The sequence below is a fragment of the Poecilia reticulata genome, chromosome 16, assembly GCF_904066995.2.
Source record: "Poecilia reticulata chromosome 16, P_reticulata-male-v2, whole genome shotgun sequence".
In the NCBI taxonomy this organism is placed as follows: Eukaryota; Metazoa; Chordata; class Actinopteri; order Cyprinodontiformes; family Poeciliidae; genus Poecilia; species Poecilia reticulata.
Genome location: NC_088845.1, coordinates 10,509,583 through 10,527,934, shown reverse-complemented (window position 1 = coordinate 10,527,934; position 18,352 = coordinate 10,509,583). Strand labels below are relative to the sequence as shown.

The 18,352-nt window shown below is 39.3% G+C and overlaps 2 protein-coding genes across 3 annotated transcripts in view; both read left to right on the top strand.

Moving 5' to 3' along the window:
• slc9a1a (solute carrier family 9 member A1a) overlaps nucleotides 1–6,188 on the top strand; it is a 34,011-nt gene extending 27,823 nt beyond the window's left edge. For both annotated transcript variants that reach the window (XM_017309657.2, XM_008431075.3), the window contains one exon: nucleotides 36–6,188. In XM_017309657.2, coding sequence (XP_017165146.1) covers nucleotides 36–319 — 284 coding nt within the window. In that variant the 3' untranslated portion in view covers nucleotides 320–6,188. The remainder of the gene's footprint in view (nucleotides 1–35) is intronic.
• Nucleotides 6,189–16,249: 10,061 nt separating this feature from the next.
• Nucleotides 16,250–18,352, top strand: part of LOC103477781 (mannosyl-oligosaccharide 1,2-alpha-mannosidase IA) — a 207,581-nt gene continuing 205,478 nt past the window's right edge. Inside the window, exon 1 of the mRNA XM_008431079.3 lies at nucleotides 16,250–17,856. Within this exon, the coding sequence (XP_008429301.1) occupies nucleotides 17,317–17,856 (540 nt within the window). The 5' untranslated portion in view covers nucleotides 16,250–17,316. The remainder of the gene's footprint in view (nucleotides 17,857–18,352) is intronic.

The window sequence follows — 18,352 nt, the reverse complement described above, 5'->3', positions numbered from 1 at the left end:
CTGATAGCCTAGTAATGTCATTGTTTTGTCTGCAGATTCACAGGCTTACGTAAAGCCAGGTGCAGAAAATGTGCCCACCATCCAGATTGACCTGGCGTCTCCACAGTCTCCAGACTCCGTCAGGCTGTTGGATGAGGTCGTACAGGACCAAGGCCTGACGATGAGCCTTCCTTCAAGTTCAAGAGGAGCCTACAAAACCAGTGGGAAAGATGATGGCAGAGATCAGCAGACGCTGTTAAGGTGTCTGAGCGACCCGGGGCCCGATCCGGATGACGATGACGATGAGGATTACGATGACGATGAGCCCGTACCAACTTAAGATGCAGATCTCTTAGAGAAGAGCTGCTGCTCTGGTTGGAATTTTCTCAAAATAACAACAGCAAACAAAACTGCAAGTGCTGGAAGAACTAGTAATAAATAGCAAGAGAACAAGCCTGAGGGGGAAAAAGAGCCATTACCTTATTATTGTCATTGCTCTTTATTTTGTTGACAGCAGTAGAAATTTGCTGCTGCAACTAAAATGTGGGAGAAGACGGATTTCATGACTGACGATCTCAGACGTTCAGGAAAGAACTATGCATTACCAAAGCTTTGGACTGTTTTAGTGTCAGACAATGTTATTTTTATCTTATGTCATTAATGTTAAGTTCAGTGAGACATTCAGGGCATCTTGCCCTGAACATAATCAGTAAAAATAAATGTCAATTTTTCACTTTCCCTGTCAAGCTCTGCACTTTAGATTTTAGTTTTCACCATCAATCTGTCTGCTGGATTCAAACACATAGATATAGCTGTTTGAGACGTTTGGCCTTTTTTCACTAGAATATTCTTTTCTTTGCCTTATTTAAAATGACATATCTTTTTTTTATTTTAGTTTTACCATTAACTGTTTGAAATCATATTGCAGTGTGCAGATTTGAAGCCGGATGTGTGTTTACTCTGCAGGACACTGAGTTAAAGAACGAAACATCTGTAAAGACTGCAGCCTTTTTCTACGACTGCGGCGTTAATTATATGGAACCCTCTCTATCGCAGGAGGTTGGTGAGTTTTGATCCTTAGGAACTGAGTTTGTCTGAAAGTTGGAGAAGATTTTGGTACCAAACTGAGCTAACATTGTACATCGTACTTAAAATAACTTTTATCTACAAATATTTACCTCAGTTATAAGAACCCTTTTCAGGTCTGGTTAAAAGTTGTTAAAGCAATTTTTCCCCCTCATACTTTAATAGCCAAGTGCCCAGTAGCAACCATTTTCTAATATCACATATTTAATTATTTTTTTTCCAGTTTGTACAGCCATCTATTCATGTCTTACAACCTTCTGAATCACTGACTGTCTGCATGTCATTGGAAAAAATGTAAATCTATGCAGGATAGATGTTTAAAATACAGTGATTAATGATAATATCCTCTTTCTATACCCTTTAAAAGTGGTTTAGCTTCTCTATTCATGCAAAAATATTGCTAAAGGTGAAGTTAAAAATCAAACTTGGGCATTATAGAAAAAAGTAAACGATAAAATAAATTCACCTGAACTTTTTGCACAGTCTAGCCACTAACTTATTTATCAGCTAATCCTGTTTGATAAAACTCACATCATATTAATGTAACTATCAACATCATTGTTTACAGAAACAGAAATGTCACATTTCCACATCATTTTACAATATTTAATAAGGTTTTCCAACTGTCAGTTTACATTTTTATATAACATCAGTTTGTTGTGCTCTGTAAACTTGCAAAACCTAAATGTCAAACAACTGAATTCATTTTGTTTTTACAGTCCTTGTGCTAATTATAAAACGTATTTGCTGGTTTATGCTATATTATTAATATAAAGATGGAAAGAACCTCACAATGTTTTCACCTTCATGTTTTTTTATATAATTTATGAAGGATATGTAATATGGCACTAAAGCTAAGACTAAATTCATTTAAAAATAATTTAAATTTTTTTTTTTCCTACTTTGTGAGACATCAACTGGTATAAGAAAGATTTGTTTTTTCTTTCTGCAAGAATTTCACCCAACATAAGAGAAGAACTTTACGTTATTGACCAAAGTTTGCAATTAAACAGGAGAAAGATTTCCAGTGATAGTTGTGTAGGACTATAGTTTACCACTGTTTTTTTCTGGTTGAACTAGTACATTCGATGTCACCCTGAACGTTTGCCTTCGAGTTCTGTGGATGAAGGGTGCTGAGTAGTTTGACTTTAACAATGATTTTTGAGTCACAGATTTCTGCTTTCAGTCATCTGTGAAGAAATGCCAGAGTAATATATTTTGTTTTCGTGTCCTACATCATTGATGCTCTGATGCTTATGTAAAAACAACCACAAGCCCCTAGAAATGTGGATCATCAACAGACTTTAAATGTAAAAGAGGAAAATGGCATTGTTCTGCCCTGCATGTTTACAACGTTCCTTCACAAAAATGGATAGTGTCAGATTAATTCATTTAATAGCTGGTAGGGATTTTTTTTTCCCTCAAAGTTTTGTTTCAGATTGTAATCATTGTGGTGGATGGGGAATACGAAGCTACGGTTGCAGAACACAAAGTTGCAAACCCAGTCAGTTGAAGCAGCCATTCTTTGTTCTTTTGACACAAATACAACCAAGGTGGAAGTCTGCCTCTTAATCTGAACCACACAGGAATCTCTGCTGAGAGTTTTAGCAGACGCTAGAGGATAGCAAAATTTACATCACACAGGCTTCGTGAATCAGTTTGTTTATTTTTTTGAGGTGATAACCGAGTCTTTCCTGGTTTGTAATCCATAAACCCTCAATTTGCTAAGAGAAAATCTGAAGACTCTTGTTTGTATAGCTAATGTGCTCCTGAGCTTTACTGCAGCTTTATGCGGATATTATAGCACTATAAATTGGTGGGAACTCTGTACATTGCTGCACTGGGCAAATTTGCAGAGATGCTGTACTATATATAATCTTGATATATTTTGTTATGAAATTATCCCTGTGCAGACTTAACTAATTTAGGTAATTACCATAAAAATGGGAGTGTGACAATTATTGGAAAATATACGTAAACAACGACAACGAACCTTGTATGGTTTAAAACAAATTAACATGCTTTGTTCTTGTTCCTTAGGGGGCTTTTCAGCCAGAACTAAATTTATTGCTGTTTTTAAATGTAACAAGTTCCTGAACTTTACAGCCTCTCAAAATCTGTTTATTCATCGTTGAACCTTTCTGCTGAGTTTTTTTTTCTCTCTCTCATGTTTAGCAGTCTTGCAAGACATATTGCACATCTATACACAGAATATATTGCATATGCTTTTCAGTATGTTCAGCTGTTTGAATTAAAAGTAGATGATCTATGAATGTGGTTGTGTTACTATATTGGAGGGAACTAAAACTTGTATGTTTAGATTCCATTTATAAAATGTTTATGATTCATTTCAATGATTCCAAAGACTTTTGTTTTGAACAAAAAAGAAAGGAGCACTATTTTCATACTTTTCTTTTTCATACCAAATGCATATTTTAGGCAAACATTCTCAGATATTTTACAGAGTAATGTTTGGTGCAAAAATCCTTTATTCTGAAGCCATAAGGCCTGTATTAGAGTGTATTTGACTGTGTTCATGAGCAGTATAACTTCTTGCTTTGGTTCAGCTAAAGGTAAACAATCTGTGTCTGCTTATCTATGATATGATCTCTTCCTGTTGTTGATGTAAACACTGGATGTTCTACTGTGGAGAATTGTTTCAACTTGTTGCATTCGTCATCCCTGCCTGAATGACAAAGCAACACCAGCATTCACCCGAGCTTCTCTGTTCTTGTTTACGCGTCTGCCTTCACGCTCATCGTGTTTTACATGTTCAAGTGCTTCATTGGGGAACATTTGTTATTCACCATCTGATGTCATCGTTTTCTGCTTTTATAAATATGTGTGCAATGCATTAGGTTTTCATGTACAGGAAGCTTCACCTTTACTGTGACTTTGTCATTGTATGTTTACTTGAACGGTGAACTTTGACCTTTGTTTTAAAAAGAAAGTCCTGGAACAAAAAAAAAAAAAAAAGATCAACTCAGCTCTGTGTTTGAGTTTTTTTGTTGAATAACAATTTTCCTAAAGATGAACTGCTTTCTTGGGTAAAGTGAGTACAATCAGACCCACAACCTAAGCAATAATAGTCTTTAAATCAAGGTCCCTCTCTGCATGTGACCTTTTGTGGAGATTTGTCCACTCATTATTCTACTTTTGTATCCCATGCTGTGGAAAGCAAATTTGTTTTTGCTTTTTTGTCAGAAAAAATGTTTCAGATCATCAAGCAAATTTTATATCACTCAAAGCTAACTTGAGGGAGTACAAAATGCAGTTTTGAAATAATAGTTCAGTTACTGAAGGGGAAAATCTAAAATAACAAGGGGGGAGGAGAAAACTTGGCGATTAGTCTTTAGCATCGCCAAGCGGATGCAGCGGATTGGTATTTTAGCCCAATCCGCTGCCTCCACGTTGAAGGGATTTCAACCAACTTTCAACCGTTTAAGATCACGGCCACAACATCTCAGTCAGATTTAAGTCTGGACATGGACTAAACCACTTCCAGCAAAAGAAAAAACTAATAAAAATTGAGCCATTGTTTAGCAGTTTGCTTTAGATCATTGTTCCAGCAGGGCTTGAGCTGAAAGTCTGAAGTTCATGGCCAGACAACCAGCAGTCCAGATCATCACCACCATGTTTGACGATGTTCTTTTTGTGAAATGCTGTTAGTTTTATGCCAGGAGTAATGTGATCCGCACCTTCCAAAAAAATACACTTTTCTCCTGCTTCTCCCCAAAATATTATTACAAAAATTGTTGCGACCACATAGATTTATTTATTTATTTTAGTAATTATGAGACAGATTTGCTAGTTTACTTGTTTTTTCATCCATGGTTTCATATTGGATGCTATTTTTGTCCAGCATGTTTCTTAATGTTGAATCATCAGCATTAAGCTCTGACTGATGGGTAAATGCGTCTTGGGTGGTAATTCTGGGAAGCCAGTCTCTCCATTTGTTGATCATGTCTGTCTCTGGGGTTTACTGGAGTCACAAAGGCTTTAAAAGGCTTTTGCAACCCTTTCCAGCTTAGATCAAAAAATAATCACAAATAATTCTGATTTAGCAAGAGAGCAATTATGTCTTCTTTTCGGTTTTGATAACTTTTACTCATTAAGTGATATTAACTTTGGAAAACTGTATTTTGCATTTGATTACTTTTTTCTAATTTGAGGATTGGTCCGATGATCTGAAACATTTATGCGTGACCAAAAGGCCTAAACTTTTTCAAAGCTCTGTATCACTTACTCTACCTTGTTCCTCCAGGTTTCAAAGTTACAGAGTAATGTAACCTGCGTTACTCTGCAGTAACACCATTTTCAAAGAGAGTAAACTTGGCGTTGAAAACCTTTTTCGTAATTTTTCAGCTTGAAAGCATTTCATCACCATGAGCCATTCAGTCAACAACTTTTTGATCCACATTGCAGATTATTACTGCAGTTATAACAGATGGCATTCACTGTGTAATCCACACTTGTATGTTGTCATCATCATAACAATTTCTGTACCGTCATTACTTCACTCTCCAGGGATCATATTTCTTCCATGTTTACTTGGACTTTCTACATTTCTCCAGATCTGACTCAGTACTATTTTACACAATGCAGAGCACTTTACTAACCCTTGATCTAGAAACACTGGTGTTGGGAAAAAGCAATAAAAGGCTTTAATTTAATTGGTAAGCATTGTGCATCAGGCGACACGTTAGTGGCAAAGGAATGTACTTTATGATGGGCCTTATTACAGGATGTGCTGACTTTAAAGAAGTTGGGATGTAAAATCTTAACAATTATGTTATAACTTGATGTCAGCGTGAGTTAGATTTACATTTTAGTCACTTTTTCTTTCTCTTCATGCCTTACATTTTTATTACCTGCTGTTTAATTGAAATATTGTATTCAATAGATATTTTTTATTACACATCTACATGAATAGGAATATGTTGTACATAAAGAAACAATATTATTGGAAATTCAATATTTGATGTGTAAATCAGAGTCCGACTACTTAATGTGTGCACTTTCTTGTGAGCGTCTCATCTATTCATTGTAATGACCACTAAGACTAACTACGGCCATGTAAAGTATGTCATATATTACATATTAAAGTTTAACTTTATAACAAACCTGTATCTCTTGATGGAATATTTGTGACGACTCAAACGTGTCTTGTGTTTTATTTATAAAGCAGGAGCTTTTAAAGTGGGTAACATTACAGAGAATAATCATTTACTGTTCTTGAATTGATAACTTCAGGTTTTTGTTAAATGGGGTTTTGTGGATTAATTGTGCATAATCTGAAATGCTGTGGAAATGAAACCCTAATTTGAATATTGGGGTGAAAATAACAGCTATCTTCAAAAACTCCTAATTATTCCTAAATATAGGAAGAGTTTATTGGTGCTTCCACATTTTCAATGTATCCAAAAGTCAACCTCTCTGCTTAATAATGTTGACGTTTGAAAAGCACCATTTATTCACATGGTAACACAACGTGCTTTAGCAAGCACGTCTAAAACTCTAAATGCATCAAAGTAATAATAAAAATGTAAGAGAAATGTTAAATTGCAAATACATAGATAGACTGATAAAGTTTTTTTTTTTTTTTTTTGCTTGAATCGCTTGTGAAGAGTAATTGCCAGCGTAATCCACGTCGGCGTTTGAAATACATTAAAATGCCAGCAGATGGCAGTATGCAACCATAAAAACCACCATCTGCTTCAGCTGCACAAACTTCTCCAATTTTCACCTTTAATCTGACGGAGGGAACATTTTATATGTGGAACGTGTTGTGGCAGGTTTAACTGGTGAGCTGGGAAGGAGATCCAGCCTTTCTTTGGCCTCATTCCATCAGCTTAATGGCGTGTTTTCCATCGCCTTCCCTCTCATTTACATGGCTCATATAGCTCGTCTTACTGTACGGCTAATTGTTTTGTTCTGGCTTTCAAAACCTCCAGCAATTGGGCTGATGTGCTCTGCAAGCGAATGTTCTGATTTTCAGCTTCAGAAGATGTGCTTTGAAAATATTTGGTTGCACAATAAGGATGGTTTTGATTATGAATGTGGTCTGAAGAAGGGTTGCAGCAGTTTGGAGTTAGATTTCTATAAAAAAATAAATAAAATAAAAGAAGGAACAGATAATTGAAACTTCAGGAAGGTGTCAAAGGTCAGCTCACTGTTCAGGTGATGCTTACTTCTGTTCAGTGTAAACTGATGGCTAATGCACATAAAAGAACATCATTAGAAAATCTGATAAATCTGGCAGTGCTTTCATCTAAATGTATTGATTAAATCCATTTTAACCAATCTCAGACAATTCTGTTCAAAGAAAACTTTAAAGCACCACCATTTCTAACTGTTCCTTAAAACGATTAGATCCTTTTAACTTTAAGCTGCAGAATATTTACTTATATCAGTTGTTTATCTGCCATAACAGATGAACCGTTTGAATATTTATTTGAATCCAAAATTTATGAGTAAAAGAATTTCTTATGATTTTAAAATGATTAAAGTTTTTGGGTGGTGTATATGTCCATAGTATTCTCTCCAAAAGTGCACAGAAGCTTTAAGTCACCCAGATTTTCTTAACAGTTTGTTTCCAAAGTACTGGAATATTTTTGTTTTATTTAAAAATCATTTCAATCAATATTTATATCTTAAATTTTACTATTTGTATTCTCGCTTATGTGTATTTCTCAACAAATCAAATGACATTTAAATTAGTTCCTTTGTTTTGTGTGTCTTTATGCATTGGTAGAAAACTGACTAAACCGTGTGGTTTAGAGGCATTTCTATGACCTTTAGTTCTATGACCTTTAGCTCTATGAACTAATAGAACTAAAGGTCATAGTTCAGTGGCTTAGCTAATAAATAAACAGTAATCTAACAACTGCCATGAAGTGCATTGAATATGAGTGAAAATTCTTTGAACAACTTTGATGGACGTTCAGAAATTCTTAAGGTAATATTGTTGATGACAACATTTAGAGATGACAAAATGTCTGGCGTTTAATGACATTTAGGCAGAGGAAAGGTTTTTAGCCACTCATCCTCTCTCGGCCAGCTAAGCTAGGTTGGTGGCATCAGCTAACTCGCTCTTTGATTACCTAGAAACAATCTCTTGAGTAACTTGCTCCGCAGGAGTTTCAGATTTTGCCAATGTCCCTTCATGGCTGTTTAAAAATAATTTAAAAAGTGGTGTAGAATGAAAACTGGATAAAAAGGGAAAGGTCATCCCACTATTTTGACAGTATATCAGATATTTGAAATAAAAAAAATCAATATTTATTAATATCACCAATTATCGATATTGACTGATATGAAACATTTACATCATGATAAGCTTCTCAGCTGCATTATCCAGCCCTAACCTTTGCACATTTCTGCATATTTCTATAATCATACACCAGGTTTTGCGCCACAGTCCACAATCAGTCTCTTCAACCTCTTGCTTTACTTCCAAAGTCCTGCAAGGCCACGCCTTTTAAGTGTCAGGAAACATTTTGCTCCGGGTCCTTCAAGAGACAACTCGTGGGCGTTGTGACATTATTGATCTGGACACACGGGAACAGGCCGATGCATCTCAGCCTGTTGTTTGATGTATTACAATGAGCAGAACACGGAGATGGACTTTTCCATCGGCTTCGTGGTTGTTGAATAAAACATCAGGGTGAGATGGAAAAAGGATTGAATGTTTGAAGACAAGAGTAGAACAACAGGGGCTTACAGGACACCGTGAAGCTTGCAGGAAATGTTTTAGAGATAGTCAGCTGTTTCAGGCATGAAGAACCAACTGAGAGGCATTATGGTAACTTTACACGTTCTGACTGTCAGTGGCTGTAAATGCAAAATCACACTCAGTAGAGCGGGTGCACAGTGACAGCCCCTGGTCCCCCGATGCATTATGTCTGTGTGAATAACTCTGAACTGATAACCCATGAGTTGCTCTGATAACAAAGCACAGTTGAGGGATGCATCCTTATTAACTGCTTGCAAACATTATCGCATTGCAGCGCCAGATTTCACTCACTGTGCTTTCTGCCAAAATTATTTTCGTACACGAACAATCAGGGTGCCGGCATGTTGAGCAATGAGCTGACAAGGATGCGTTCTCTATGAGTGTGCGTGTGTGTGTGTGTGTGTGTGTGTCTGCGTGTGTGTGTGTGTGTGCAGTCCGCCGTCACAGTAAATGACATTTTAGCAGCAGAAGCAAAAAATGCCATCAGAGTAAATGTGAGGTGGATGAGAAAGGGGCTTTGTGAAGGACATTTATGTGTGCAAGCCATTTATTTTTTGGTGAGAAAGCATCCATGCTTTGGTCTCACCCTGGTCTGTTGGTAGCAGTGACACTGTATTCCCTGCCTCATCCATCCTAGTGATAAACTAGGCTGTCACTGGCCAGCGGAGCTCATGCAAGAGCAATGAGTGGACTCGTGTATAACCTGGCATTTTGAGAAACCCCAATTTGATGTGTCTATTAAGCAGAGGCAGAACACAGGAAATTGCATTTGTCTGTGTTCGCTGATTAATATTTTTGTGGTCTCTATTTGTTGATATCTGTGCATTTTCTGAGGATACCCCGGCCTTCCCCTAAGAACACACAAATAGCGCCCACCTTAGGGATAACCAAAGTGTGGCTTCGGGGGTGGGGGGGTCGGGGGGGGGGTCAATTTGTGGCTCCCGGACTGATTTTTGTGGTCCCTGAGTACAAATCAAGAATAACACATTATTAGCCCCTACAACTTCTCTTAAGACTTTGTTAAGCGTAGGACTCATTCCAGCAATACCTGAAGCTGTGCTAATCCTGCTGACAGTGTCTTCCCGTCAGTTCTACCTATTTCTATTAGTGGCAGCCTCAGTGATACATCCACTCTCTCTCTCTCTAAAGGCAGAGAGGTTAAAGGTTCACTTGTATTTCACATCATGTGAACTCAGTTTGACTGATGCACAAACAGCCACGCCTCCACGAAACCAGTCAGAATGGAGGAAATCCTCCTGGCAGTCCCAGTCACACGACCTGGTCAGCAGCAAACACAACGAACCTACTGATTACAGGACACCAACACACTGACACCACCTGCAATTAAGCAATACAAATCTAATTAAGGGTGCAGCTGACTGATAAATAGACTATTTTTCTTCTCTTGTGCTCATCTGGACCCTTACAATGAAAACCTGGGCAACTGTCCACGTTACCCATGTTCACTGGACATATGACACTGACATGCTGCAACAACAAAAAACAGGATAATCACACGTAGTTTGTGGTTTAACAAGAGGGGCAATGATGATTTGACTCTGACATTGTTGAACCTAGTGAAATAAAAGACTAAACAACGTTATTTAAAAAGAAAATCAATTTAAAACAAAAGCAAACAAAAGAACAGTAATAAAGTATATCTACATGTTTAAGTTTCACATTTCTACCCGCTCCTTTAATTTTATAAGCAAAAATAGGAGAAATCTATAGAGGGCAAATTAATCCTCGCTTCACTGTTTACTGTAGGTATAAGATCAAGATGTTAAGCTTAAAAGATTCATATTATTTAAAACAGTTCTTAGATCAAATCTGGAAGGAAGACGCCACACTACTTGCACCTTTTGCTCAGTTTTCCTAAAACCCTGAATGCCTACACGGTCTGCATGTAAACTGCATAACGCCTCTTTCCTGGAGAAATTCTGAACATTTTAAATGAATTCAGGGCCAGCTCTTCTCAGAATCTGAGCCACCACAAAGTGCCTTTCTCTGAATACAAACTGTCCTTTTCTCACTGATGAAGCTTGCTAAATGCTTCATAGATGTATCTCCTCTCAGGGGAAACTCTGTCAGATCCGAAACTAAAAAGACTAATTCAACAATTCTGTCTTCTTTATCCTCTTCTGTTCTCTAAATTACAGACACCCAGCAGACTGACTCACTGATGGGCCGTGCTGAACAATGGCTCAACAGTGAAAACACGGAGTCAAATGGAATACAAATTGCCTTAAAGTTAGCTCAGACTAAGATATGTACCTGACTGTGACAAAAAGGGAGAAAGAAAAATGCCAGAGGAGCTTTTTGCCTCGTTAGATGTTAGTCAGAGCATTTCACTTGGGCTTTTTTTTTATTTTATTTTATTTTTTTATAGACTATGCTAATATCTCTTATATTTGATTTTAACCAGAAAGGGACAACAACGTATTGTTTTAAAATAAAGTTAAGATAGGTGAAAATCTGTTCGCTTGGTCACAAATCTTAGACAATGCCATGGCCATCAGTAACACTGACAGTGTACATTACATGCTGTAATTATTAAGCCTTTGGGTGGCTTTCAGGGGTTACATGAAGGATCTGGAATTCATTTTCAGTTTAAGGAAAAAAAAAAAAAAAAGAAAAAAAAAAAGCCTTGATGTACCCGAAAGCTTGCTGCTTTCAGAGGCATTACAGCAATACTGCTGTGCAGGCTGTTTGCTAATGGACAATTTATCTGCCCATCTATCTTATTTATTAGTGAGAAAACACTATGTTTACAGTCCCTTCTCTGTCCTCCTAGCGCAAATATGATTTAAACACACACAGATTTCTAATTCTGTTGTACTCTTTGGCATGAACATTGTGGGCAGCTCAAACCATTCAATATCATGATTCATAGTCCTCAATCTGAGCTTTTCTAAATATGAATTTAAACGATAAAACTGGACAGGGGCCCTAACACAAACTACATGGTCTTTTAAACGCACTGCATACTCGTCAGCAGCAGATGCTGGTTTATTGATGGAGATGTTGGTATGCAAGCTGCAGAGACAAAATGTAAACTCAGTTGATGCTTAGTTATACTGATTATTTTAGGTTCTCACTCATGCCTGAACTATTTAAATCTGCAAATAAAGCCAATGTAGCGAGACTTACAGCTACAGAAACAGCAGATGAAATTACTTTATTGTGCACTGAGAAGTTGGAAATGAGTATAATTATTTCAGCTCCACATCTATGAGCTCTTGTCGTTTGTATTTTCTTAGAATGCGTCATCTGAACGTTAACTTTAATTAAATAAATGCGGTACACAACATTTAAAAAAAGCACCGAGGCACCCCTGTTTTAAGGTTAACAGTATACAGACTCCCAGTGTGAAACCATGGAAAAATAAAAAGTATCCAGGCAAGATATCAGGGAGATCAATGTGAACCTCCACCAGTCTGGCTCATTTACACATGTCCGAAAGTGCCAAATGCATCTGCTTAAAGTTTAAACATTCATACATACGTTAAACAGCATGGACAGAACAGAACCTGTGTCCTGTTCAGGAAGGAAAATGGTTCTGTCACAAATATGAGTGTGGTCTATCGCAGAATATAATTAAAACACACTAAAAGCTTGTAGCAGGAACAGAAAACGGAATGTTAATATGCTTAGGAGGCACGTTTTTCTGTTCAAGTATGGACTATGACACAATCAACATAATCATATAAAGCTAAAAATACACAAGAATTAGAATTGGTTTATGAAACATACCTATTCAACCAATATCAACAGATATAAAGAACAATAGCTATGATTGGGAATCCGATTGAATCTGAAGGATTTAACTGTAAATTTCTCTTAGGCAACAAATTAGGTGATGTCGGGTCACATCCGGTTCAGTTGGCTGCAGGTTGCAACTTTACAGTCTTGGACTTTTCGCTTTCTTCGTGCTCTAACATTGTTTTATTGAGACAAAGGTTATTTTTATTATTTGGAAAACGTCTTGATATTCCAGGTAAGTGTTTCATCACATGACTGGGATGTTGTTTTCGTCGCTGCTCAAACTGACGCACTGATAGCAGGATTTTAATCAGAGGCCGAAACAGCTACGCAGTTTGAGTTTTTCAAAATAAAAGTAACAATGGGCTTAAAAAAAAACGATTTCAGACGAAAATATGAAAAAATAATGGTCTTTAACTGTATAACTTGTGCAGTTTTGATCGATTGTGTGTGACTACCAAGCATGCGTCTTCCTTTTCTTCTTTTCTAATATGGCGGATCGCAAGCAACTTTAAGGTACACCTACTACATGAGTGTGTAGCAACATTACTTTACATCCATTAAATTCTATTTTTTACATTTTGTATGCGTTCCTTAATCAGTAAATATCCACTGTGTTTCCCAAACATGCGTCAAGTTCTTCTTCTTTTATATATTATTGGCCAATGGTAAACAAACCTAAGATACATTTACGCCACCTACCGGACTGGAAGGTGGACATGTCTCCCCTTGACGTGACACCGGCTCCGCCCCCATGCGGAAGTAGAACAAACTCGACATACATAATGAAATTAGTGTTATATTGGCAGGGGTAGTGGAGCTCAGTGCAATACCGGACATTTTTTGAGTCTTTTTTGCCTTATCAACCAACATGGAGGAAAAGATGACGGGCAAGAAAATTCTCAGAGTGCTACAACAGCTCTGTATGGTTATTTGCAGCAGACAATGTTGAAACCCAAGTCTTTAGCATCCAGAGAAAGAATGAGGGGCACAAAGTCTCATTGGATGTGAGTGTGAAAGCTGTGTCGGGACACATGTTGCATGTGCAAACAGGTGAGAATTGTGAAAATCTGCCTTTTTGGAAAATTCTTAAAAATAAACAGTATCAAAAAGGTGCTTAAATGTAAGTACCACAGTTACTGCAGCAGGTGTTTCCATGCTGCCATAGAGCTACCATGGCGTTTAAACACATAAAATCAAGCATAACCACCTTCACTTATTGATTTTTTTAGTTGTCCAACAAACAAATGCGATGTTTACTACCAGTTACCTTTGTGCAGACGAACATGGGGCAATTTGTCGATCACAGTTTTATTCTGCTGGACATGAGGTCGGCTGCAGGCCTTGATCCATTTCTTGCAGTATTCCAGACTCGTTTGGGTTTGAAAATGTAATAAATTGTATTTCGCCCTCTACATGCTCTGGGTAATGGCTGTTGGGATTGAATGCTTCCTACTGACAACGTAGGACTGTCATTTCCTATTATTTTCCTTGAAATCTCTATGACCACAGAGTGTTAGTTCCCCATATTCTACCCGTAATATACTGCAAGAAAAAATATGGTTATACAAATATCTACCAGCAGGATGTCACTCAGTCAGTTTGGTTCTGTTAGGGCTGCTTTTCAGAGGTGGCTAGAGAAGCCAAAGATTGCACTCAAGTAAGAATTCTATCATGTACACTGTATATTCCAATTTTCTTGCACAGCATATGTGCACAATACTTGGTTTTGGTTCATTTTACATGAATTGCTGCAACAATGCAAAGAGGAATGGAGATGATAAGCCTGCAACAGTGCTGAGGTATTAGGGAGGCCCTGATCACCTTGATAGTGCCTTCAGCTTCTCTATTTTGTTCGCTCAACAATACCCAGCTTACAAATCAGGCAGCATGATACCATGATCATTAAACCAGGTCATGGTACTTCCGAAAGTGTTGGCAGGTGTAAATTCCTGCTGGAAAGCATCACTGTTGAGCTTGTCAGTAAAGGGAGGAATGAAGTGATCTCAAATTTCCTGGTAAATAGCTGCACTGACTTTGAATTTGCTGAAACACATTGAACCAACATCGGCAGATTGCATGGCTCCCAAAATCTACACTGATTTTGAGAACTTCCCACTCAACCCGAAGAAACTTGGGTTCTGTCACTCCAGTCCTCCTCCAGACTTTGAGACCTTGATTTCCAGATGAAACGAGGAAGAATCACCTGAAAAGAGTGGGGTTGCACAGTTTCTTATCTAGACTCCCTCTAGATAAGAGGCTGTTTGAATGTTATACTGTACATGGGTGGTCCTCTGGCTTTCAAAAACATGACTGTTAGAGTAGTAAAGTGGTGACAGTGATTCAGAAAGAAGGGATTCGGCTTGTAACCAGGGGATTGTCACTTAAATCTGTGGGGAAGACACTTGACCTGCCTTGCCTACTGGCGCTGGTGCGTCACTGCCCTGCCTCTGTCAAACTGCCCTGGAGTAACTGTGGCTACAATCTAGTAATTTGCCACCGTGTGTGTGAATGGGTAAATGTAGTGTGAAGCGCTTTGTGGTTCTCTGGACTACATAAATACAGGCCATTCACCATTTACCATAACTGCTTACTTTACATTATTCTTATCCTTAGTCAGTGCACAGTATTGTCTTCCTGTGATGTATTGGGGACCTCTCCAGCGTGTACCCCCTTTCTCGCCCAATGACTGCAGGAGACAGGCACCATCTCCCAACTCTAGGGTAAGTGGCTATAAATAATGGATAGATAAGATTACTTTGGACCACTGAACAACAGTCCAGTCCCATTAATTCCTTAGCCAGATGCTATTGACGTTTCTGATTCAACACCAGGAGTGCAGCCCATGTTCTGCATGTGGTGCCTTTTTAAGCACTGACTTAACCTGGGCTGATAAAGTTATATTTGCTTTTTCTACCACATCTTTTCTTTCCACTTAACTTTCTATGATCAACGAGCTGTCAAGTCAGCAGTCTTCCTTCTAATTCTAAAGGCCATAAAATTGCTTTCTGGACTGATAACTATTTTTCCTGTTGCTTTTTTCTGAGCAACAGATTGTTGGGTTTTTGTTAGCTGAAGCCACATTTCTTAAAATTTACACGAACAAACAGAACTATCAGCCTACGTGCTGAATCTGAATTAATTAGACTTTTGAAATTACCGTTACATACTGCTATATTTTTTGGGAAGATTGTATTTTTGGGAAGACATTTTAAATCATATCCATATATATTTATGACTATCTCCATCATTTGTGAACATTTTTATGCAGTTGTAAAATACAGCTAGAAGATGGTAGGCAGGTTATTGAAGAGTCGAAATGGCAACGCGTGGGTACGAAATGAGGCTATGATTTACCAAAGGGGCGAATTGACCCGCAGCTAATTAAAACATCATCGGTTATTTATTTGTTTTTATCGTGCTGCCTTGCTGATGAGGCAGACATCTGCAGCAGTTGCAGACATCTCCTCTTCAGCTTTTCCAGGATTAATCAGGCTTGTTTTTTCCTCAGTAGTGTAGATGTCATCCCAGCACGCAGAGCCATTCAGACCTCTCTCATTTTCATCAAACGGATTAACCGTGTTGTGATAAGCCGCTGTGAATTTCCATCAAGAAATCAGACCAGCCCACTGGATTGTCGCGCAGCGGACCATTTCATCCCCCCCACCCCCCTCCTCCTCCTTATTTTCCCTCTTCTTCACCCTGCCCGCACTATATGTTACATTTCCAGCCCTCTCCTCTCAAATTTCGACGCAAGCGGACGTCCGCGGCACAGCGACGGTGCGCAGCGCAGGGAGCGGAGCGGAGCTAAGCACGGCAGGCGGCGGGCACCGCGGAGCGACGACGCGGCAGCAGCAGCAGCAGCAGCGGTGGCAGAAGCTCTCTCTCTCTCTCTCTCTCTCTCTCTCTTCCCCTCTCTGCCTTTTGTTGGAAACTGGCACACTGGATGGTGGATTTGTTTCTCATAGGGATTTGGATCGAGACTCGGGATAACTTCACATGGGACAAAACCCGCCTTCTTTCACGCCTGCCAGGGATTTGTTTCGCCCGGCGTGTTGACGACGGCAGCGGAGTAGAGCGGAGAAACCGGAGGCTGCCGGAGGAGCGCAATTGACAGATACGGAGACATGCTTATACACGCGTTTCCGTCCACCAGCTGATTGGGGATTGAGGCGAACAAAGCGGCGCGTAATCTATTCTGAAACAACGTGATATTGTGAGCTGGTAATGCAGAAGCGTGGGTCTGCTGAAACGGAGATCGGGGAAAGATGCTGTGATGTTCGCCTCGCACCGCAGGGCAATGCGCTGTAACGATCTGAACGGCGTGGAATAACGCACCGAGCCACAACTTTGTTCAAAGGCCTAACAGTCGTTAAATGCTCACATTTAGTAGTGCATTTATTCCTGGAGCCGGTTGCTTTCGTTTATATGGCTTGTAGTGTTTATAAACGCAGCCAGTCCTAAAGCTCTGTGTTGTTTTTTTTATTATGATTTGCAATATAAACCCACATCCTGCTCTCTCTTGTCACTGATACGATCCAGAGTTGCTAATTTATGTAAAAACTAACTGTAGGTGGAGTCACGTCTAACATTCGCGTATGCAAATCCAATCGATAGTGAGATAAAACCACTGGGGGTGTGTTTGGAGTCCAGCATATTTAGTCTTTACACCAGCTTGAAGGCAGCAGAGGCGCTGCTACCAAAGCACCGTGTGGTCTACTGTAAACGCAGCGTGAGCCCAAAGGAAACTTTCAATGGTTTTTCGAAAGTTGCCCGGTGTTTCTGCATCGGGCATGGGCCTGCGCCTGTCCCAGAAGTTCGTCTTTTTACTCTTCCTCTCGGGTTTGGTAACACTGTGCTTCGGAGCCCTGTTCTTTTTGCCGGACTCCGTCCGACTAAAACGCATTTTTCTGTCCAAGACAGAAGTCCAGCCGGTCACCGTCGGCTCCGGGTCAGAGAACGATGTCAGGGAGCACCTCAAAAGACCCAAGGAGCCGGAGCATACGAGGGACATGACCCCGGGCAAAGGAGAGACGAAGAGCCGTAAGCCCTCTGTCTCCAACGAAGCCACTGAGGAGCGGCTGGCAGGGGGCAAAGCTCAGGAGGACCTGACCGTGTCCCGGTCCAAAGCGGATTCCTTGATGGAGAGAGTCTCCGACGCTCACATTGATGCCAACTCGGATACTTTTAATTTCAAGAAGTTCCAAGGATGCCTGCTCAAACCTGCGCTGGGACGAGACAGCGGGAGTACGGCAGACCCCAAGACCAACGACCGCCGGGAGAAAGTGAAAGAGGTGAGGAGAGGAGGGGTGGAGGGTGGATCTAAAAGTTAAAGATAGTCCTCGTGCTTTGTTCTGCGAAGATCTGATGGTATAACGTTAAACAGGAAGTGATATTTGGAGTTGGCATTGATCAAGCGATCTGATACAGGTCTGCCAAAATAGCCTGAAGGGAGTTTTTCTTGTGGTGATGTTTGTTCTGTATTTTTAGTTGGCGTTATGCACGCTTTCAAAATATACTAAATTCTCAGAGCATGCACCAGACATACAGCTGTCTGCCTTCCCCTAACGCGTGAAGACACAAACCGAGGAAAATGCTTTTCCAGTGCGGAATATGATTTATCTGACAGTCTCATTATAGAAACTATGGGACAGTTCTCAGCTGAGCTGCTGTCAAACAGACTAAATAATTCCCTCCGTCATATCACTGTCCTGAAATTACCCAGAGCTGATTTTTTTATTTTTTATTTTTTTGGTTTCAGATACATTTCTGTCAGTTTGCTCCTGACGA